Consider the following 23,410-nt stretch of genomic DNA (forward strand, 5'->3'; position numbering starts at 1 on the left):
GCATCAGGTTAGTAAAAACCTTGTGAGGTTAGTAAATTAAGTTTTATTAAGTGTCTTAAAAGTAAATATCATTTATTTAGGTGTTGGAAATTACAGGATTCTTCTCTTAAAACTATGTTTATAGCAAAGCGAAGTGAGGAATGATTTCAAATTGAGTATTATTCCCCTCCTACTTGAAATCAAACTAAAACCCACTGTTTAACGACAAATTCTGTAGTTCTATTTCATACTGCTAATATATTTTGCCTTGCAAGAATCGCTCTCGACAAAAGACTCTCATATGACACACGCCAAAAAGGATCAAGAACGAAGGACGTTTGTACCTTCAAATACAAGCATTTCAAAAAAAGCCTCATATCACATTCACTCTCCCATTCCGAGTGCTTCTAAACAGGAAACTCGAATTTCAAACAATTGGCTAAAGGAGCTGACAGTTTATACAATATTGCGAATTCCGGGGCATTGGAACATTTGACACCCGCCATAAGAGATCGTTAACTGCAGTTTTCCAATCCCAGTAACCTGATGCCTCCCTGACTCTTTGACACGCTCTGTCCCCCTGTCCCTCTCCCCTCGGGGTGTTAATATAATTTTCACCTCAACAGCCTCTTGTATATATATTTTGTATAATTTTCCTAATAACCCAACAAAAAAAAGGAGAACGTTGAATGCCGGAGGATAGAAATTGAGAACGAGATGGTAATCATGACCATTGTTTGGCATATACTCGTTATAAACACTGTTTCCGATTGCGACAGCCCTCTGTCCGCTTCCGTACTCTTCTACCTTGTTATCTAACCCTCATTTAAGGACTCGCCTTCTCTATGTATATAATAATAATAATAGTTTGTGAATGGCAGAGAGCTGGGATGGACGCCCCTTCGAGGCAACTGTTATTAGTTCCCAGCGAACCATCGGATTTGCCGCTTATTTTACAAAACAACGTACTCCTGTGTACAGTTGGGATCGAAAAAATAGGTCATGAAAAGTATTAAATGTTCTGTTTTATGTTTTAAAATTTAAAATTTAATATATTTAATACATTGAGTATACTCTTTTAGGGTATTATGATTTTATTCCGAAGCTTGAAACGCAGAGAATGAGTAATTTCCGACCCTACAAATCATATATATTCTTGATCAGCATTAAAAGCCGAGTCTATCTAGGCATGTCCGGTCAAAAAATAAATTTTCGAAGTTAAAAAATTTTACAAGGGGGTACATCGTTAAAATTGTCAAAAATTGAGGAAAATCTGAATTTTTTACATTTCAAATTGACTATGCAGCTTTATTAAACTTCAAAAAAGTAACATAGGAGTGATTTCCGAATTAAATTTAATGCATTTTTGGCTTAGGTAGGATAAATTTCTGATCTAATATCCATCTTCAAGGATATAAACACTTCGGCTACATTTCTTTCTAGTTTGCTGCCTTTTCGTTTAAAAATATTTTCCATTTAAGATATTAAACTTTAAATAGGAAGAGCTCTAAATGAACTAAAATATCCTTAAGAAAACAATATATAAATGCTTTTAACGGGCACCAAAACTATATTGTTTTTATTCCTATTATTTTGACCACTTCTGTACAAATATACGTATATGGTGCTGAAAATCATCCCGCAGTAATGAAATCTCTCCGTGGCCCCGGGCTGTATTTAATTTTGAACTCGACGGCCAGCTGTGAATTTTATTTGATTTAATTAAACACGATTGCATGGGTTTGCATAATGGCCGTCGAATTGACAGTTGGCCACTTGAATTGCTCCTGAGACTCATCCGTGAATGATGGGTGAAAGCGAGCTGCGATTCGTCTTATCAGCAGAAGGCTATATGGGGCTTATGCCTATGTATTTGGGGTACTCGGAAACCCCAATCAACTGATAAGGGGTCAAGTGCAATGTCATGGCGAAAAGGCAGTTTTTTACGAACGAAGATACAGTGAAATAATTAAAACGATGTTTAAATTTGAGTATTTTTAAGAATTATATATGACATTAACGAAACAATGTAAATGTATTGCTGATGTTGGGTGTAAAATATAATTTATGAATTGTATTATTACTTATTTATCTGTTAAGCTCTCTGTAACATTAGCAAATAAAATAGATTTAAGTGCACCCTAGAAAATGCTGTGTACATCTCAATTATTGTATTTGTAAACCCAATTAATTGTTTCCATTGAACCAGGAAATAGCTCCTAACCCAATGGAAAACCTATGAAAGAGATACGGCATCGTCACAGGTGACGATGAATCGTAATCAAAAGTAAATGCTAGATGTAAAGCTCAGTTCAACACACTTCTTAACGTGAATAATCGCGAAAATCTATTCAATAAACAAGTTAATCAGGAAAACAAGTTTCGCGCAGCAAATAGAGCTGAGCAAATGATTCGATTCCAGTCGAAGTCTGGCTTTCCTTCCCGACTTATCAGCGGACCGGAGTGCCTTACTCTTATCACTGAACTCTTGACACAGAGAAAGATCTAACGAGAGCACAGCCGATGATCGGAGATCGGCTATAAAGCCAGGCAACCTTCCGGCGGCGACTCAGTCTGGAAAATCAACTCTGTCGCGATCGTGCCTCTATATAGTAATTAAAAAATAATGCTCAAGTATCTGATCGTTGCTCTGGCCCTGTGCGCTGTGGTGTGTATTTATAGAAAGTAAAATAAATGCATTAAATCGGAATTGAATAGCCAAAAACTGCAAGCAAACTAAACATAAAATGTTGATAGAAACGTTTAAAAAGTATAAACTTATATATACATTTTTAATAATGAAAAATATAAGAACATTGAATATTTTATAACCTTGAAAAGCAAAGCCAACATATTCATGTAAAATTAAATGTTACAATTATTGCTGGCTTATTTATTTACTCTCTTCTTGGGAACTATTGAATAAAATATGAATAACAAATGCTATTATTGATTAAAGCTTTCACATAGCGTATTATGCTAATTGGCATTATTCTAAGAATACTGTTCAATAGCTAATAATAGATAGAAACAATTGCAGCAACTCTAAGTACTTCGTATACATTTTTATTTTGCATCATTTGCAACTTTAAACGTGGTTAAACTTTTATAAGGAAATTTTAAATGTCAGTTTAAAAGTACTAGAATGTTTTGTTAAATGAAATAATGAGTAAATACATTAATGAATCAAGGCATAAATTAATCAAAACATAAATGTATGATTTAATAAATATTAGTAAAAAAACAATTGATGTTAGTAAATGTTTTGTACAGATTAAAGATTTTAAATATTGAAATAGAAAAGATTTTCTTATGCAGCAAATAATATAGTTATACTTAAAGAGTATAAATAACATTATTATTCCTTAGAGTTTATCATCAAGAAGTTAAAAACTACATTACTAATTTTAAATCAGCTTAGAGAATGGAAATATCTCGCATCATTACAAGATATTTATACTTTGGGATTTTAGAAAAACCCAAGTTTGCAATTGCAGCAAATAGTTCAAGTTAACATTGATCATAAGTAAACCAATAATGCATTAATTTTAATATTAATTAAATGCACAACCATATACATTAGACCCATGCCGATGGCGAGTGGACACCCAAGTCTGGCGAGGACATCAAGAAGATCCGCGTGGAGTGCCTGAAAGAGCACCCCCTCAGCTCCGATCAGATCCTCCAGCTGAAGCAGCTGATCTTCCCCGATGAGGAGGATGTGCGCCAATACCTTACCTGCACGGCCACCAAGCTGGACATTTTCTGCGAGCACGAGGGCTACCACGCCGACCGCCTGGCCAAGCAATTCAAGATGGACCTGACCGAGGAGGAGGCCCTCCAGATTGCCCAGAGCTGCATCGACAAGAACGAGCAGAAGAGCTCCGTGGACCAGTGGGCGTTCCGGGGACACCAGTGCCTCATGGCCAGCAAGATCGGCGACAAGGTGAAGGCCTTTGTGCGGGCCAAGCAGGAGGAGGCCAACAAGAAGGCGGCTTAGAAACCAACCCTAAAGAGGATCCTGGTTACCAATAAAGTGTGCTGGAATATGCTTGAGTTTATTGTTTTTAGGCTAAGCAGGGCAACAGGATAAAACCACACAAAATACAAGTGCACCGAACTACGACTACTGAGCGTGGGTTTCTAGGGGAGATTCGGTTCCTAGGCATCGCCGCCCTCGGATATGGTCTTCATGGCCGCATTGATGTGCTCCACCAGCGGCAGTTGGCTGTCCAGGGCCGGATTGCGGTATCCCTCGAGGAAGTAGCAGGTCTCGGTGCCGCCAGGATTAGGGAACTCCTTGGGCAGGAACGCAGGATCCCGTGGCTGCAGGTCAAAGTCGAAGCCCTCGTGCTTGGTCAGCCACCTGGAAAGGGTTGAAATGAGTAGATATTCCTGGACAAATCAAGATTGATCCTTACTCCTTGGTCGTGGGACTAACGTTGATCTTCAGCGCCTCACTGCCCGACTCAAACTTGTTGGCAATGGTGACGCTGTGCCCGAAGAGGCAATACCTGGGCATCTTCCTGCCCACCACTCCGGCCAGCACAGTGCCTGTGTGCAGGCCAATCCGCATTTTGATTTGCTCTCCGTCGTGGGTGATGTGCTTCGAGCAGGCATCGATCATCTTGAGGGCCATCCAGGCCACCTTGTGGGCGTCGTATATGGAGGCGCGATGGAGGCCACTGGCCACGCAGTAGGCGTCCCCGATGGTCTCCACCTTGTACACGTCGAAGAAGTCGCAGAACTCGTCGAAGTCCTTGTACAGCCCCTCCAGCATGCTGATCACCATGAAGGGCGTGGCCCGCGAACAGATGCTGGTGAAGCCCACGATGTCGCTGAACAGGATCGTGACATCCGGATAGGTCTTGGCGTCGATGGACGAGCCCAGCCAGAGCTTCTCGGCGATCTCAGCGGGAAAGATGAGGTGCAGCAGGCTGACGTTCTTCTTCCGCTCCTTGGTCACCGCCGAATTGGCCTCCTCGATGCTGCTCTTCAGCTTGTCCATTCGCCGGCGTAGCCCGTCCTGTGCCCGAGCCTGCTCTCCCACCAGGATCACCTCGCGGGTGGCGTCGTGCAAGGGGATATCCGATATGAAGAGTCCGTTGCAAGTGAGTCCGTCCAGGCCGTCCAGGAATGGTGATCCGATGAAGAGCAGCGAGTTGGACTCCGGGCAGTGCACCATCTGGCCCTTGATCTCCAAGCCGATGGCCGGGAAGTCCGACACGCCGGGCGGACTCATCAAGCCGATCAGGAAGGGCGTGTAGGTGCGCCTGACTATGTCCCGGAACTTCATGGTCAGTCCCTTGGGCCTCTTGAAGTCAAAGTAGGTGCTCGCCTGGCAACCAAAGTCCGCCAGATACGGCTTGTACAGCTTGCTGAAGCCCCTGCCCAGCTGCACCAGCTCCAGCTGCTCGTTCATGATGAAGTGCCAGGGGAACATCTTGCAGAAGCTCGAGGAGTTCATCTGCAGATCGGAGGCGTTGCTCGAGTTGCTCCGCTGCACCGTCTCCGGTATGGTCTTGCTCACCAGCGTGGGCCGGCCCATCAACATGGTCTGGGCGTTGTCCTTGACAAGCGAGAACAGGTAGCGATAGCGCCGGGCATCGCCCTCCACGGGCTCGATCTTGATGTTCACATCCACCTTGTACAGCATCCGGGTGAGGGCCTTCAGGGAGCCCAGGAGCAGCCATGCGATCACCGGACGCTCAGAGGTGAAGATCAGCTCACCCTCGCCGGCGCACACGAAGCCAGTGTCGGTCACATCCTCCTGGGAACCGGGAGAAACCAATCTTCAGAGGGAAACTCTTGGCAGAGATCAAAGAAAAGGAAACTCACCTCCTGCAACTTGAGCACATCGTAGACCCCATCCAGGGAGCCCAGGAACTCCTGCAGATCCGTGCCCAGGCAGCGGAAGGCCCGCTCAATGATTCCCGTGCAGCAGCAGGTTATAAGCTCCTCCCCGAGAAGCACCAGAATCTCGCTGGCACTTGCCTCGTCCATCTTGAGGAGCAGCTCCTGGATGTCGGCCAAGTAATCATAGTTGGCACAGCTCTTGAAGGTCTGAGGGTCCAGTTTTCTAGAGAAGGATGAACCCTAGTTAGTGATCCATTTCTGGAAGGGATTGCACTCACAGCTTGTGTATGTTGGGCCAGTTCTGGCGATACTTGGCTATCAGGGAGGTGACGGCCGTGTTGAGATCCTCGTTCGACGGCGCCGTCAGCAGCTGGATGGCCATTTGCAGGTGCGTGAGGGTCAGAGCGTCGTCCGAGAGCTCCTCATCCTCCAGGGCCCAATGGGCGCCAGGCTCGGCGATAACCGAGGGCTGGCGTGTTAGCGAGTCCGCTCGCCGGAAGAAGGGACACGCCATGTCGCGTGCTGCTGCCTCTTCTACTCGATCTATTTTGGGAATATGGAAAGGGGTTTAGTGGTTTCCTAGCTAACTACTTTAACTTAAGGTTATGTTCACATGTTTATATAAACAAGGAAGAAATCCAACTTTGGGAACCCGAAATTTTATATAAACCCCTGCTGAGAAAATCGGTCTTAATTAACTTAAAAATGCATTAATTTCCAAACGAAAAACTGTTTTGTACTATTTTTCAATAGGTTTATATATGGTTTATAGGGTCGGAAATGACTCCTTCACTTAGTTACAAGCTTCTAACTAAAATTATAATACCCAGCAAGTGTATATAAATAAACTTTATGACCAATTTGAACTCATGATTAAGTAATTACTTTCGCTCATTGTATTAAGCTTGTAATTGATTGATTTTTACATCAAGAGATTATTTTTAGGTCACCTCTAAGAGATAAAGTATATATAGTACAAATTTATTGCATAATTCTTGACCTCCATAAAATGTCACATCAACGTCTTAACTTCAAATCAACATAATCCTATCCAAGTACATTTCAATCTATAAACGATTTTCTAATTTAAGTGCAACCCAGTTTGAGGTGGGCGTTCCTTGGAGATTCTGCCATCGATTTAGGGCGGAAAATATATATTTTCTCAAGTTCAACGTGCACTTGTGCGAGGGGGAGGCTTTGTGGGAGGATTGGGAGGATGTCTTTGGTACGTGAGCCCACGTCCACGTCCATTTCCCTGCAGTATCTCGAGTGTGTGCGTCATGTCCCCCTGTCCTGGCTCTTGGCTGGCTTTCCTTGGAGGTCAAGTGTGTGTGCCAGTCAGCCTTTCTTGGCAAGGCTCGTGCACTCTTTCCTTTTTGTGGTCCGGGGCATTACCATAATTTTACTTTGCATAATTTATGGCATTTATGAGGTGTACACCGTTGGCCACAACAACAGCTGGTGGGTGCTTCGACGCCTTATGTGTGTCACTCTGGTCACTGGCTTTAATTTTTAGCACTTCGCCTCCTTGGCCTCTACAGAAGTGTGTATATTTGCTTACAGGAAGCCCTTGCATGGGGTCCAAGGGATACACAATTTTCCGCTCTCTGCCACAAGGTTTTCCCCCTTAGGGGAGGTCTTTCCATACATTTCTACATCTTTGTTAAGCATACTTTCAGGCTCAAGACTTGCACTTACCGAGGTTTTAGAATATTTTATTTATATTTTGCACTTTTCTGAAACTTAAATTTCTGTGGAAATTCTGCGTGACGGTTGAGGAATTTTTCCGCACGCCTGAAAAATGCCACAACTCGTAACGGAATGAACTTTTTGGCCAAAATAAGCTGTCGAAAAAGTTTTTAGTCCAACGAAAGCTTGCTATATGTAGCTTCTCCAGAGTGAAAGCTTCGCGCAAAGTGAAAGTGTGTGCAGAGATTGTTGCTTTGTTTTGGAAAAGATACAAAGAGAGAGAGAGAGAGAGAGGGCGAGACACTGCGCATGTGTATCTTTGGGATTGAATTGCGTGAGATACTTCTAGTTCTCAGTCTCTCAATTAACCTGTTGCGTGAGCAAAGCTCTCAGCTCTCTGTGATAATAACAAAAGGTGAAAAAATAATCAATCTGCCCCTCCTGTGTATCTGTGTATCTGTGTATCTGCAGAATGCTGCACACACATGCTGCACACCACATGTCCGGCCGATTGAGTTCTCTCCGGAAAGCGGAGGAAACACAGAAACTTTTGTCCAGCGAATCGAAAATTTATACGCTACGCTTCAGTTTTCAGTTTATTGACGTTGCTCGTGCCGCTCGCAACGTGTTCTTTTCCACCTAATTATTATTAAGTATTATTAGCATTGTTTTCTTTACCAGCTTTTCCATTCAACATTCGCGGGGTGGCGGCCAGTTTTTGTTTATTTTCGATTCCGCGCTCGTATCGTTTGTCATAGAGAATATATACATATACACATATATAAATATATATACGGTATCGGAATCGTGTGAAAGTGCAGCTTGGACAGACTTTTAACCAGACTTAATAGTTGTAATTTGCACTAATTACCTGCCGCAATGAACGATTTCGGGCAATTCGTAAGTGATTCCGGAGGTTAAGTCTGTCTTTAAAATTTCAACCTTTGCTCCCTCAACAAAAAAGCAACGAACAAATAAAGATATTTATATATATTTCACGAGTAATATAAATAAACAAATTTCAGAGCAGATAAAAGCAGTAAAGTGTCTTGACACATAAGCTGGGATTTTGTTTACTAATTATTATAATTATTTCAAATACCTTTGAAGGAGTTTATTTCTTAATTATATAAATATTTATTATTATATAAATAAAGTGTTCTGAACAATGTCCTTGTGTAAATACAAATTAGTTTAATATTTATTATATAAATTATACATTTGAAATCTGGCATGCTCCAATAACTAGTTTAAATTAAATTTAATGAAATATTTGCTGATGCCTGTTCATTTCCACACTTGTTATGTGAACCCTTGTTTTGTTATTTGCATTTATATTGCAAAGAAAAGGCAAATAATAGGAATTTCTTTTTCTCCCTTAAATATTAATTCGCAAGTATTTAAATATATATTGTTCAAGTTATGGTAATAGAGCTTTTCAAAAGATAACCCCTCTCTGGGCTGCGGATGCTTTATCTAACCGCTGAAAGTTGATCTATAAAAGGAATGTAAAGCTTCGTCCTTGACCTTGCACACAATGCCTCTCCGTCATCCTGCCTTCCATCTCTCTGCATTCCTCCGAAAGCTCCTGCACCGAAAGCGAAAGTTGCACCCACATACACCCTTCACCTTCTACTTATGCATAATAACCCACCCCTAGGACTAAGGCCATTGCTAATGGCATGCAAATTAACATCCTCCATAAACCATAAACCATAAATGTTTGACGAGGGACAAGGCAAGGCAAAGGCAAGCTAAAACTTTAATCTAATCTAAACCGCAAAACGTTCGATTTTCTTAATCGGTGGTGTGCTTGGGTGTATTTTGGACCCACCGTGGTTATGGCCAAGATTAGAGATAATCGCTATGCTATTTCTTGACCCAAGCAACCTGCGGTATCTCTAGAGATTGTACATTTATAAAACAATGTTTATATTATTTATTATTAGCATACATTTGTATATCTCTTAAAGGCTAGGACACAGGCTCCCAAACTGTTACCCTTTCTGGGTACCCTCATCCTGTACTTCTCGCTGGTGCGCCGGGATCCCCAGGGTGAGCTATGGACCACAGTGCTGAAGTGTCTGCCCATCGTGGCCCTGATGTTCTATGTGGTGGCCAAGGGCTTCTCCCTCAAGAAGGAGTAGGTTCCTGTTACGCTGAAGGCAACCATAACACTCAAAGTTCTCCAAATCATTTTAGATACCGCCGATCTCTTTGGATTCTGCTGGGCCTGATCTTCTCCTGCGGCGGTGATGCTTTGCTCAATGTGAATCTGTTTCCCTTTGGCATGATATCCTTTGGGGTGGCACACGTCTTCTATGTCAGCGCCTTCGGCTGGAAGCCCGTCAAGTGGCTCATCGGATGTGGACTCTATGTGGTCGTTTCACTTTGTGAGTTTATAAATCAAGTTCACTTCTTTTTAAATTAGTTTTCTAGAAAGATTAAATCACTATTATTATGCCTTATTGTGTCACTAAACCTGTAGTCAGACCTTGTAACGCTGCCAGGAGTCATTATTCTGACTACAACTACAACACCACTTTTTAAGCGGATATTTATCTATATTTTTTATGAAATTTTGTTTTACGAATCAAAGCTTAAACATCTCATAACTAAAATTTTCAAATTTCGCGATTTGAAATTAAGGCTCTTTTGGCTTAGTTGTGAATTTTTTAAATTTCGGTTTTTTGAACAAATTTGCATATAAAAATATAGTTAAAATCGATTAAAAAATGGTATTGCGCCTTCAGTCAGAAGCTTAAAAGAAAGTGAAGGAGTCATTTCCGACCCTATAAATCATTGGCAGTTTTATTAACCTACTAAAAATGAACAAAAGAACGCTTTCCGAATTGAAATTAAGGCTGTTTTGGCTTAGTTATGAGTTTTTTAAAATTAATTAAAAAATCGGTTAAAAAATGGAATTGCGCCTTCAGTCAGAAGCTTCAAAGAAAGTGAAGGAGTCATTTCCGACCCTATAAATCATTGGCAGTTTTATTAACCTACTAAAAATGAACAAAAGAACGCTTTCCGAATTGAAATTAAGGCTGTTTTGGCTTAGTTATGAGTTTTTTAAAATTAATTTAAAAATCTATTAAAAAATGGAATTGCGCCTTCAGTCAGAAGCTTCAAAGAAAGTGAAGGAGTCATTTCCGACCCTATAAATCATATATATTCTTGATCAGCATCTACAGGCGAATCTTTCTGGCTATATTCTGCCGAAAAAGAATTTTTTCAGAAATTTCCGATTTTTGGCAAAAAAGGAAAGGGGTTACATCATTAAAATTGTCAAAATTCGGCCAAAATTCACATTTTGAATGGAGTATGCAGTTTTATTAACCTGCTAAAAACTAACATACGAACGCTTTCCGATTTGAAATTAAGGCCGTTTTGGCTTAGTTATGAGTTTTTTAAATTTCGATTTGTCGAAAAAATTTGCATATAAAAATATAGTTAAAATGGATTAAAAAATGGTATTGCGCCTTCAGTCAGAAGCTTAAAAGAAAGTGAAGGAGTCATTTCCGACCCTATAAATCATTGGCAGTTTTATTAACCTACTAAAAATGAACAAAAGAACGCTTTCCGAATTGAAATTAAGGCTGTTTTGGCTTAGTTATGAGTTTTTTAAAATTAATTTAAAAATCTATTAAAAAATGGAATTGCGCCTTCAGTCAGAAGCTTCAAAGAAAGTGAAGGAGTCATTTCCGACCCTATAAATCATATATATTCTTGATCAGCATCTACAGGCGAATCTTTCTGGCTATATTCTGCCGAAAAAGAATTTTTTCAGAAATTTCCGATTTTTGGCAAAAAAGGAAAGGGGTTACATCATTAAAATTGTCAAAAATCGGCCAAAATTCACATTTTAAATGGAGTATGCAGTTTTATTAACCTGCTAAAAACTAACATACGAACGCTTTCCGATTTGAAATTAAGGCCGTTTTGGCTTAGTTATGAGTTTTTTAAATTTCGATTTGTCGAAAAAATTTGCATATAAAAATATAGTTAAAATGGATTAAAAAATGGTATTGCGCCTTCAGTCAGAAGCTTAAAAGAAAGTGAAGGAGTCATTTCCGACCCTATAAATCATTGGCAGTTTTATTAACCTACTAAAAATGAACAAAAGAACGCTTTCCGAATTGAAATTAAGGCTGTTTTGGCTTAGTTATGAGTTTTTTAAAATTAATTTAAAAATCTATTAAAAAATGGAATTGCGCCTTCAGTCAGAAGCTTCAAAGAAAGTGAAGGAGTCATTTCCGACCCTATAAATCATATATATTCTTGATCAGCATCTACAGGCGAATCTTTCTGGCTATATTCTGCCGAAAAATAATTTTTTCAGAAATTTCCGATTTTTGGCAAAAAAGGAAAGGGGTTACATCATTAAAATTGTCAAAAATCGGCCAAAATTCACATTTTAAATGGAGTATGCAGTTTTATTAACCTGCTAAAAACTAACATACGAACGCTTTCCGATTTGAAATTAAGGCCGTTTTGGCTTAGTTATGAGTTTTTTAAATTTCGATTTGTCGAAAAAATTTGCATATAAAAATATAGTTAAAATGGATTAAAAAATGGTATTGCGCCTTCAGTCAGAAGCTTAAAAGAAAGTGAAGGAGTCATTTCCGACCCTATAAATCATTGGCAGTTTTATTAACCTACTAAAAATGAACAAAAGAACGCTTTCCGAATTGAAATTAAGGCTGTTTTGGCTTAGTTATGAGTTTTTTAAAATTAATTTAAAAATCTATTAAAAAATGGAATTGCGCCTTCAGTCAGAAGCTTCAAAGAAAGTGAAGGAGTCATTTCCGACCCTATAAATCATATATATTCTTGATCAGCATCTACAGGCGAATCTTTCTGGCTATATTCTGCCGAAAAAGAATTTTTTCAGAAATTTCCGATTTTTGGCAAAAAAGGAAAGGGGTTACATCATTAAAATTGTCAAAAATCGGCCAAAATTCACATTTTAAATGGAGTATGCAGTTTTATTAACCTGCTAAAAACTAACATACGAACGCTTTCCGATTTGAAATTAAGGCCGTTTTGGCTTAGTTATGAGTTTTTTAAATTTCGATTTGTCGAAAAAATTTGCATATAAAAATATAGTTAAAATGGATTAAAAAATGGTATTGCGCCTTCAGTCAGAAGCTTAAAAGAAAGTGAAGGAGTCATTTCCGACCCTATAAATCATTGGCAGTTTTATTAACCTACTAAAAATGAACAAAAGAACGCTTTCCGAATTGAAATTAAGGCTGTTTTGGCTTAGTTATGAGTTTTTTAAAATTAATTTAAAAATCTATTAAAAAATGGAATTGCGCCTTCAGTCAGAAGCTTCAAAGAAAGTGAAGGAGTCATTTCCGACCCTATAAATCATATATATTCTTGATCAGCATCTACAGGCGAATCTTTCTGGCTATATTCTGCCGAAAAAGAATTTTTTCAGAAATTTCCGATTTTTGGCAAAAAAGGAAAGGGGTTACATCATTAAAATTGTCAAAAATCGGCCAAAATTCACATTTTAAATGGAGTATGCAGTTTTATTAACCTGCTAAAAACTAACATACGAACGCTTTCCGATTTGAAATTAAGGCCGTTTTGGCTTAGTTATGAGTTTTTTAAATTTCGATTTGTCGAAAAAATTTGCATATAAAAATATAGTTAAAATGGATTAAAAAATGGTATTGCGCCTTCAGTCAGAAGCTTAAAAGAAAGTGAAGGAGTCATTTCCGACCCTATAAATCATTGGCAGTTTTATTAACCTACTAAAAATGAACAAAAGAACGCTTTCCGAATTGAAATTAAGGCTGTTTTGGCTTAGTTATGAGTTTTTTAAAATTAATTAAAAATCTATTAAAAAATGGAATTGCGCCTTCAGTCAGAAGCTTCAAAGAAAGTGAAGGAGTCATTTCCGACCCTATAAATCATATATATTCTTGATCAGCATCTACAGGCGAATCTTTCTGGCTATATTCTGCCGAAAAAGAATTTTTTCAGAAATTTCCGATTTTTGGCAAAAAAGGAAAGGGGTTACATCATTAAAATTGTCAAAAATCGGCCAAAATTCACATTTTAAATGGAGTATGCAGTTTTATTAACCTGCTAAAAACTAACATACGAACGCTTTCCGATTTGAAATTAAGGCCGTTTTGGCTTAGTTATGAGTTTTTTAAATTTCGATTTGTCGAAAAAATTTGCATATAAAAATATAGTTAAAATGGATTAAAAAATGGTATTGCGCCTTCAGTCAGAAGCTTAAAAGAAAGTGAAGGAGTCATTTCCGACCCTATAAATCATTGGCAGTTTTATTAACCTACTAAAAATGAACAAAAGAACGCTTTCCGAATTGAAATTAAGGCTGTTTTGGCTTAGTTATGAGTTTTTTAAAATTAATTAAGAAATCTATTAAAAAATGGAATTGCGCCTTCAGTCAGAAGCTTCAAAGAAAGTGAAGGAGTCATTTCCGACCCTATAAATCATATATATTCTCGATCAGCATCTACAGGCGAATCTTTCTGGCTTTGTTCTGCCGAAAAAATTGTTGTTCAAAAATTTCCCATTTTTGGCAAAAAAGGAAAGGGGTTACATCATTAAAATTGTCAAAAATCGGCCAAAATTCACATTTTTAATGGAGTATGCAGTTTTATTAACCTGCTAAAAACTAACATACGAACGCTTTCCGATTTGAAATTAAGGCCGTTTTGGCTTAGTTATGAGTTTTTTAAATTTCGATTTGTCGAAAAAATTTGCATATAAAAATATAGTTAAAATGGATTAAAAAATGGTATTGCGCCTTCAGTCAGAAGCTTAAAAGAAAGTGAAGGAGTCATTTCCGACCCTATAAATCATTGGCAGTTTTATTAACCTACTAAAAATGAACAAAAGAACGCTTTCCGAATTGAAATTAAGGCTGTTTTGGCTTAGTTATGAGTTTTTTAAAATTAATTAAGAAATCTATTAAAAAATGGAATTGCGCCTTCAGTCAGAAGCTTCAAAGAAAGTGAAGGAGTCATTTCCGACCCTATAAATCATATATATTCTTGATCAGCATCTACAGGCGAATCTTTCTGGCTATATTCTGCCGAAAAAGAATTTTTTCAGAAATTTCCGATTTTTGGCAAAAAAGGAAAGGGGTTACATCATTAAAATTGTCAAAAATCGGCCAAAATTCACATTTTAAATGGAGTATGCAGTTTTATTAACCTGCTAAAAACTAACATACGAACGCTTTCCGATTTGAAATTAAGGCCGTTTTGGCTTAGTTATGAGTTTTTTAAATTTCGATTTGTCGAAAAAATTTGCATATAAAAATATAGTTAAAATTGATTAAAACATGGTATTGCGCCTTCAGTCAGAAGCTTAAAAGAAAGTGAAGGAGTCATTTCCGACCCTATAAATCATTGGCAGTTTTATTAACCTACTAAAAATGAACAAAAGAACGCTTTCCGAATTGAAATTAAGGCTGTTTTGGCTTAGTTATGAGTTTTTTAAAATTAATTTAAAAATCTATTAAAAAATGGAATTGCGCCTTCAGTCAGAAGCTTCAAAGAAAGTGAAGGAGTCATTTCCGACCCTATAAATCATATATATTCTTGATCAGCATCTACAGGCGAATCTTTCTGGCTATATTCTGCCGAAAAAGAATTTTTTCAGAAATTTCCGATTTTTGGCAAAAAAGGAAAGGGGTTACATCATTAAAATTGTCAAAAATCGGCCAAAATTCACATTTTAAATGGAGTATGCAGTTTTATTAACCTGCTAAAAACTAACATACGAACGCTTTCCGATTTGAAATTAAGGCCGTTTTGGCTTAGTTATGAGTTTTTTAAATTTCGATTTGTCGAAAAAATTTGCATATAAAAATATAGTTAAAATTGATTAAAAAATGGTATTGCGCCTTCAGTCAGAAGCTTAAAAGAAAGTGAAGGAGTCATTTCCGACCCTATAAATCATTGGCAGTTTTATTAACCTACTAAAAATGAACAAAAGAACGCTTTCCGAATTGAAATTAAGGCTGTTTTGGCTTAGTTATGAGTTTTTTAAAATTAATTTAAAAATCTATTAAAAAATGGAATTGCGCCTTCAGTCAGAAGCTTCAAAGAAAGTGAAGGAGTCATTTCCGACCCTATAAATCATATATATTCTTGATCAGCATCTACAGGCGAATCTTTCTGGCTATATTCTGCCGAAAAAGAATTTTTTCAGAAATTTCCGATTTTTGGCAAAAAAGGAAAGGGGTTACATCATTAAAATTGTCAAAAATCGGCCAAAATTCACATTTTAAATGGAGTATGCAGTTTTATTAACCTGCTAAAAACTAACATACGAACGCTTTCCGATTTGAAATTAAGGCCGTTTTGGCTTAGTTATGAGTTTTTTAAATTTCGATTTGTCGAAAAAATTTGCATATAAAAATATAGTTAAAATTGATTAAAACATGGTATTGCGCCTTCAGTCAGAAGCTTAAAAGAAAGTGAAGGAGTCATTTCCGACCCTATAAATCATTGGCAGTTTTATTAACCTACTAAAAATGAACAAAAGAACGCTTTCCGAATTGAAATTAAGGCTGTTTTGGCTTAGTTATGAGTTTTTTAAAATTAATTAAGAAATCTACTAAAAAATGGAATTGCGCCTTCAGTCAGAAGCTTCAAAGAAAGTGAAGGAGTCATTTCCGACCCTATAAATCATATATATTCTTGATCAGCATCTACAGGCGAATCTTTCTGGCTATATTCTGCCGAAAAAGAATTTTTTCAGAAATTTCCGATTTTTGGCAAAAAAGGAAAGGGGTTACATCATTAAAATTGTCAAAAATCGGCCAAAATTCACATTTTAAATGGAGTATGCAGTTTTATTAACCTGCTAAAAACTAACATACGAACGCTTTCCGATTTGAAATTAAGGCCGTTTTGGCTTAGTTATGAGTTTTTTAAATTTCGATTTGTCGAAAAAATTTGCATATAAAAATATAGTTAAAATGGATTAAAAAATGGTATTGCGCCTTCAGTCAGAAGCTTAAAAGAAAGTGAAGGAGTCATTTCCGACCCTATAAATCATTGGCAGTTTTATTAACCTACTAAAAATGAACAAAAGAACGCTTTCCGAATTGAAATTAAGGCTGTTTTGGCTTAGTTATGAGTTTTTTAAAATTAATTTAAAAATCTATTAAAAAATGGAATTGCGCCTTCAGTCAGAAGCTTCAAAGAAAGTGAAGGAGTCATTTCCGACCCTATAAATCATATATATTCTTGATCAGCATCTACAGGCGAATCTTTCTGGCTATATTCTGCCGAAAAAGAATTTTTTCAGAAATTTCCGATTTTTGGCAAAAAAGGAAAGGGGTTACATCATTAAAATTGTCAAAAATCGGCCAAAATTCACATTTTAAATGGAGTATGCAGTTTTATTAACCTGCTAAAAACTAACATACGAACGCTTTCCGATTTGAAATTAAGGCCGTTTTGGCTTAGTTATGAGTTTTTTAAATTTCGATTTGTCGAAAAAATTTGCATATAAAAATATAGTTAAAATGGATTAAAAAATGGTATTGCGCCTTCAGTCAGAAGCTTAAAAGAAAGTGAAGGAGTCATTTCCGACCCTATAAATCATTGGCAGTTTTATTAACCTACTAAAAATGAACAAAAGAACGCTTTCCGAATTGAAATTAAGGCTGTTTTGGCTTAGTTATGAGTTTTTTAAAATTAATTTAAAAATCTATTAAAAAATGGAATTGCGCCTTCAGTCAGAAGCTTCAAAGAAAGTGAAGGAGTCATTTCCGACCCTATAAATCATATATATTCTTGATCAGCATCTACAGGCGAATCTTTCTGGCTATATTCTGCCGAAAAAGAATTTTTTCAGAAATTTCCGATTTTTGGCAAAAAAGGAAAGGGGTTACATCATTAAAATTGTCAAAAATCGGCCAAAATTCACATTTTAAATGGAGTATGCAGTTTTATTAACCTGCTAAAAACTAACATACGAACGCTTTCCGATTTGAAATTAAGGCCGTTTTGGCTTAGTTATGAGTTTTTTAAATTTCGATTTGTCGAAAAAATTTGCATATAAAAATATAGTTAAAATGGATTAAAAAATGGTATTGCGCCTTCAGTCAGAAGCTTAAAAGAAAGTGAAGGAGTCATTTCCGACCCTATAAATCATTGGCAGTTTTATTAACCTACTAAAAATGAACAAAAGAACGCTTTCCGAATTGAAATTAAGGCTGTTTTGGCTTAGTTATGAGTTTTTTAAAATTAATTAAAAATCTATTAAAAAATGGAATTGCGCCTTCAGTCAGAAGCTTCAAAGAAAGTGAAGGAGTCATTTCCGACCCTATAAATCATATATATTCTTGATCAGCATCTACAGGCGAATCTTTCTGGCTATATTCTGCCGAAAAAGAATTTTTTCAGAAATTTCCGATTTTTGGCAAAAAAGGAAAGGGGTTACATCATTAAAATTGTCAAAAATCGGCCAAAATTCACATTTTAAATGGAGTATGCAGTTTTATTAACCTGCTAAAAACTAACATACGAACGCTTTCCGATTTGAAATTAAGGCCGTTTTGGCTTAGTTATGAGTTTTTTAAATTTCGATTTGTCGAAAAAATTTGCATATAAAAATATAGTTAAAATGGATTAAAAAATGGTATTGCGCCTTCAGTCAGAAGCTTAAAAGAAAGTGAAGGAGTCATTTCCGACCCTATAAATCATTGGCAGTTTTATTAACCTACTAAAAATGAACAAAAGAACGCTTTCCGAATTGAAATTAAGGCTGTTTTGGCTTAGTTATGAGTTTTTTAAAATTAATTTAAAAATCTATTAAAAAATGGAATTGCGCCTTCAGTCAGAAGCTTCAAAGAAAGTGAAGGAGTCATTTCCGACCCTATAAATCATATATATTCTTGATCAGCATCTACAGGCGAATCTTTCTGGCTATATTCTGCCGAAAAATAATTTTTTCAGAAATTTCCGATTTTTGGCAAAAAAGGAAAGGGGTTACATCATTAAAATTGTCAAAAATCGGCCAAAATTCACATTTTAAATGGAGTATGCAGTTTTATTAACCTGCTAAAAACTAACATACGAACGCTTTCCGATTTGAAATTAAGGCCGTTTTGGCTTAGTTATGAGTTTTTTAAATTTCGATTTGTCGAAAAAATTTGCATATAAAAATATAGTTAAAATGGATTAAAAAATGGTATTGCGCCTTCAGTCAGAAGCTTAAAAGAAAGTGAAGGAGTCATTTCCGACCCTATAAATCATTGGCAGTTTTATTAACCTACTAAAAATGAACAAAAGAACGCTTTCCGAATTGAAATTAAGGCTGTTTTGGCTTAGTTATGAGTTTTTTAAAATTAATTTAAAAATCTATTAAAAAATGGAATTGCGCCTTCAGTCAGAAGCTTCAAAGAAAGTGAAGGAGTCATTTCCGACCCTATAAATCATATATATTCTTGATCAGCATCTACAGGCGAATCTTTCTGGCTATATTCTGCCGAAAAAGAATTTTTTCAGAAATTTCCGATTTTTGGCAAAAAAGGAAAGGGGTTACATCATTAAAATTGTCAAAAATCGGCCAAAATTCACATTTTAAATGGAGTATGCAGTTTTATTAACCTGCTAAAAACTAACATACGAACGCTTTCCGATTTGAAATTAAGGCCGTTTTGGCTTAGTTATGAGTTTTTTAAATTTCGATTTGTCGAAAAAATTTGCATATAAAAATATAGTTAAAATGGATTAAAAAATGGTATTGCGCCTTCAGTCAGAAGCTTAAAAAAAAGTGAAGGAGTCATTTCCGACCCTATAAATCATATATATTCTTGATCAGCATCTGCAGGCGAATCTTTCTGAAATATTCTGCCGAAAAAATTGTTTTTCAGAAATTTCCCATTTTAAATTTAAATTTTTTCTAAAATAAAATTTTTTAAAAACCTCGGCTTGCCGCAGTTAGTTTTCTTTCTTCTTATTACTTTTTATATGTAATTCAAATATCTTATACCTTCTACTTATCTCTCTTCTTTACAGTTGTGTACTTTGTGCATCAAAAACTGGACGAAATACTTATTGTTGGAGTGCCCATCTACTGTTTCCTAATCACCACAATGCTGTGGCGATCCCTAGCTCGCGCCGTGGACGCCAGAAGCTTCCTTACCGTGTTCTGTGCAATCGGTGCTACTTTGTTTGTGATCTCCGACGCCCTAATCGCGGTCACCATGTTCATGGGCGTGCCCCTGCCCGGTGCCCGGCTCCAGATAATGATTACCTACTATGCCGCCCAGTTTGCCATAGCGCTGAGCACGGCGGACGATGGTCCTGCGGCACCGGATCAGCGTTCCTTTCGCAAGAAAACCAAGTGAAGGCAGCTGCAGCAGCACCAGGAGCAGTGGCCAATGCTCAAGTGGGGAAATCCCATGAAAAGAAAACAAAAAGGAAAAACATGAACCACCAAATTGAGTACTTCCATAACGACGCACAGATGCCATTTAACTGCGTCTGTGTTCCCCATCCCCATAGCTTAGTGTAAACCAATTATTTCTTCTATTTGTTTCTGTTTTTATTTTCGGGGATATGCAAATTGATCCTCATAATTTAGTATATGTTTTTGTTGGACTTGAACTATTAAATATATATTAATGTTATTGAAGAATGCGCTCTTGCTTATTTCCTTTTTTATTGAGGCGTATCGTAAGTTAGTGATTCTTATTTAAATTGCGCGCCAAAATTGGAGAGCCACGAATGTCAATTTGATGAGCCAGTGCTGCCACATCGCACAGCATGTATAACTTCTGCACCCAAGCTTCGAACCATTGTATAAAAGTAGGTAAATATTTAGGAGAAGGTCACACTGTTCAGTGTGGGCACACTGCTCGCAAATTTGTCCGCTTTTTTCATTTAAAAACCATTTTGTTTGATTATTTGTCGTATTTGTTAGTGCTAAATATCTCCGACTTGACAAGATGCGTCCGCCAGAGTTCAAGCTTAGCAATCCGCCCGAGGACCTGATTTCGGCGGTGAAGTTTGGCCCCAAATCGAACCAGTATATGGCGGCGTCCTCCTGGGACGGCACCTTGCGCTTCTACGATGTGGCGGCAAACCAGATGCGTCAGAAGTTCCTTAAGGAAGCGCCTATCCTGGACTGCGCCTTCATGGTGGGTGGAGTGCCAGAGCCTTAACCCGAATGCCCAGCTAACCCTTCCTTTCCAGGATATTGTGCACGTGGTGAGCGGCTCCCTGGACGGGCAGGTGCGCCTGTTCGATGTGAACACGCAGGCGGAGAGCGTTGTGGGGGCGCATGAGGAGCCCATCAGGTGCGTGGAGTACGCCGAGTTTGTAAACGGCATCCTCACCGGCAGCTGGGACAGGAGCATCAAGCTATGGGATATGCGCGAGAAGCGCTGCGTCGGCACCTACGAGCAGAACAACGGCAAGGTCTACTCCATGTCCGTCATCGATGAGAAGATCGTAGTGGCCACCAACGATCGCAAGGTGCTCATCTGGGACCTGCGCAAAATGGACAGTTACATCATGAAGCGCGAGTCCTCACTGAAATTCCAGACCCGCTGCATTCGGCTGTTCCCCAACAAGGAGGGCTACGTCATGTCCTCCATCGAGGGCCGCGTGGCTGTCGAGTATTTGGATCACGATCCGGAGGTGCAACGCCGCAAATTCGCCTTCAAGTGCCATCGCAACAAGGACAATAACGTTGAGCAAATCTATCCTGTGAATGCGCTGAGTTTCCACAATGTATATCAGACCTTCGCCACTGGCGGCTCCGATGGCATCGTGAACATCTGGGACGGGTTCAACAAGAAGCGTCTGTGCCAGTTCCACGAGTACGACACCTCCATTTCCACGCTTAACTTCAGCAGCGATGGCAGTGCCTTGGCCATCGGCTGCTCCTACATGGACCTGTTCTCTGAGGCGCCCGCCACGGTGCCACATCCGGCTATCTACATACGTTATCCAACGGACCAGGAAACCAAGCAGAAGTAATCTTGTAACTACATATTTTATTATTAAATATATGACTTAAGACTTGACATGCTTGATGAGCGCCCACAGCAGTTTTCCCAGCACCAGGCAGAGCTCAAAAATACTCAGGCCGGAGGCTCCTATAAAGAGGCTGACGATGCCGCCAAAGTTGGCCAGCAAATCCAGATTGGTGTACTTGAGTTTGGTTATGATCTTCGTCATCACCCGCTGGCCATAGTAGATCTGGGCCTTGATCAGGTGCTCCGTGGCGTTTTTGGGACTGTAAGTGATTCAGTTTTGTTGAAGTGTAATTAACAAAAGCGGAGATCAACTTACTAATCCAATTTCCTAACATTGAGCGTCATTTTGTACTGCAGCGAATTACAATTGTCGGGGCAGTGGCAAAAATGACCGCGTCGCGAGTCGTTGATGTACTTATCTTGGTCGCCCGTCTTAACGTAGCTGAAAATATCAGCATTCCTGCCCAGGCACTGGGCATCCTCTATGCCGCACTCCCGAATGCCCTCTGGAGGTAATAAGAGTTATTAGAGCAGAAGAGGTTGTGAGTTTCCCGGGACTTACCTATGGGAGGCAGGAAAACCGGCGTGGAGCAATTGCAGGTCCTGAGCACGGCCTGATGGAGGCACACAGCCAGGCAATTATCTCGATTATAGGCCAGCGTAGTGTTCTGGAAATACGGATTGCGCTCGCTCTAGGTCGGTTATAACGAGGAAATAATCTTTTTCATTTACGGTGTGTACTATAAACTCACATCGAAGTAACAACGCCTCTTTTCCGGGCTCATTTCATATGTGTTTGGGGAAGTTTCCGTGACCATTGGATGCACTGCCACAAAGTTCTCCGTGTCGGGGTATAGGTGATACATCATTTCCGTGGACCATTGACGGGGCTCCTTGATCATCAGCTAAGGAAACGAGAGAGTCCATAAGTAACGCTCAACAGCAAAGGACCTCTATTTACATTCATTCCAAATGGCAACATAACGCCATCTTTCACCAGGGAGTGACTGGCATTCAGCGTGAACTTCAGTCCCGAATCCTCACCAGCCGTGCTCAATCTATAAGGGTAAAACTTATTGGTCAACTGCTTCTTTTGTGATTGATCCGATATGATGGAGTTGAAGACCAAGCACTGTCCCTTCTCCGTTTGCTCCGGCACAAATAGCTTGCAGCAATCATAGGGGGTCTCGTCGAAGACGCAGGAATCGACGACAAAGAGCTCATCGCAGCGATAGGCCAGGTAGTTGATCATAGACATTATTCTTAGTGATGTCAATCCCGTCAGATTTCTCGTGGACAAGTCCGTCGCCCTGTTGAAGTGGGCAAACGAGGTGAGCTCCAAGAGAACCAGTAACTGACGAAATGTCTCCAGCAGCTCCTTATCCGGATTCCGGGGCAGAAATCGCAGTGCGGCACTCGGGGCTCGCTCCCAGTTGACATGACCCCAAGGACAGATGCCAACGGCAGGGAACTGTATGTGGTACACGGGCAACTGGGTGGTGTCTATCAGGCTGACCAGTTGCTGCTCAGCGTGTCGATGCCTTAGCATGGAATACAAAATAAAGCCGGTGACTCCTGCGCCCACGACAATGGTGAGCCACAGAATGCGTTGCCAGAAATGCCGCTCTCCGAAGACATGCTGCATCCCATGGATGGTGGAGTGGGCAAATGAGAGGCGCAACCTTTCACTATACTTCAGTCCAGCTGGCTTGTTCCCGAAGCGGAGCAGACCCTGGTCGGGAGGACGCGGCGCCACAAGTTCCTTGGTGTACAGCAACATGACGAATGAGAAAAGTTTGGTCAAAGTTTTCACCTTTACAAGAAGGGTTTCATTAAAACAGGAGGTGTGAACCGCACTGGGGAAAATAATGATATACATTTCATGCTTGG

The 23,410-nt window shown here is 39.0% G+C and overlaps 5 protein-coding genes across 7 annotated transcripts in view; 3 read left to right on the forward strand and 2 right to left on the reverse strand.

The window, feature by feature from the left end:
* The window catches only part of LOC110186479 (lysoplasmalogenase TMEM86A), a 74,955-nt gene extending 54,783 nt beyond the window's left edge, over nucleotides 1-20,172 (forward strand). For 2 of the 3 annotated variants that reach the window (XM_086840082.1, XM_020955666.2), the window contains exons 3-5: nucleotides 9,498-9,667; nucleotides 9,727-9,917; nucleotides 19,554-20,172. In XM_086840082.1, coding sequence (XP_086696208.1) covers nucleotides 9,498-9,667; nucleotides 9,727-9,917; nucleotides 19,554-19,885 — 693 coding nt within the window. In that variant the 3' untranslated portion in view covers nucleotides 19,886-20,172. Of the gene's footprint in view, nucleotides 1-8,117; nucleotides 8,425-9,497; nucleotides 9,668-9,726; nucleotides 9,918-19,553 lie in introns of those variants that run through there. The other variant, XM_020955667.2, reaches the window with a different exon arrangement.
* Obp99c (Odorant-binding protein 99c) lies at nucleotides 2,551-4,030 on the forward strand. Its single transcript, XM_020955668.2, has 2 exons — nucleotides 2,551-2,647; nucleotides 3,563-4,030. The coding sequence occupies exons 1-2, from the start codon at nucleotides 2,606-2,608 to the stop codon at nucleotides 3,977-3,979; spliced, it is 459 nt and encodes a 152-aa protein (XP_020811327.1). The 5' UTR covers nucleotides 2,551-2,605; the 3' UTR covers nucleotides 3,980-4,030.
* Gycalpha99B (guanylate cyclase 1 soluble subunit alpha 2) lies at nucleotides 4,017-7,696 on the reverse strand. The gene is made up of 5 exons (XM_020955664.2): nucleotides 7,534-7,696; nucleotides 6,114-6,378; nucleotides 5,818-6,058; nucleotides 4,401-5,749; nucleotides 4,017-4,345 (listed from the first exon to the last, which is right to left on the reverse strand). The coding sequence occupies exons 2-5, from the start codon at nucleotides 6,347-6,349 to the stop codon at nucleotides 4,141-4,143; spliced, it is 2,031 nt and encodes a 676-aa protein (XP_020811323.2). The 5' UTR covers nucleotides 6,350-6,378; nucleotides 7,534-7,696; the 3' UTR covers nucleotides 4,017-4,140.
* A 173-nt stretch (nucleotides 20,173-20,345) lies between the features above and the next one.
* On the forward strand, nucleotides 20,346-21,568 carry Bub3 (mitotic checkpoint protein Bub3). Its single transcript, XM_020955459.2, has 2 exons — nucleotides 20,346-20,677; nucleotides 20,733-21,568. Exons 1-2 carry the CDS (start codon nucleotides 20,486-20,488, stop codon nucleotides 21,519-21,521), a joined length of 981 nt encoding a protein of 326 aa, XP_020811118.1. The 5' UTR covers nucleotides 20,346-20,485; the 3' UTR covers nucleotides 21,522-21,568.
* ppk19 (pickpocket 19) lies at nucleotides 21,116-23,326 on the reverse strand. The gene is made up of 5 exons (XM_020955499.2): nucleotides 22,482-23,326; nucleotides 22,273-22,425; nucleotides 22,083-22,212; nucleotides 21,837-22,026; nucleotides 21,116-21,780 (listed from the first exon to the last, which is right to left on the reverse strand). The coding sequence occupies exons 1-5, from the start codon at nucleotides 23,298-23,300 to the stop codon at nucleotides 21,558-21,560; spliced, it is 1,515 nt and encodes a 504-aa protein (XP_020811158.2). The 5' UTR covers nucleotides 23,301-23,326; the 3' UTR covers nucleotides 21,116-21,557.
* Between the last annotated feature and the right edge of the window lie 84 nt (nucleotides 23,327-23,410).

Source organism: Drosophila serrata, unplaced genomic scaffold (genome assembly GCF_035046125.1).
Source record: "Drosophila serrata isolate PLE 108 unplaced genomic scaffold, ASM3504612v1 contig_382, whole genome shotgun sequence".
Lineage (NCBI taxonomy): Eukaryota > Metazoa > Arthropoda > Insecta > Diptera > Drosophilidae > Drosophila > Drosophila serrata.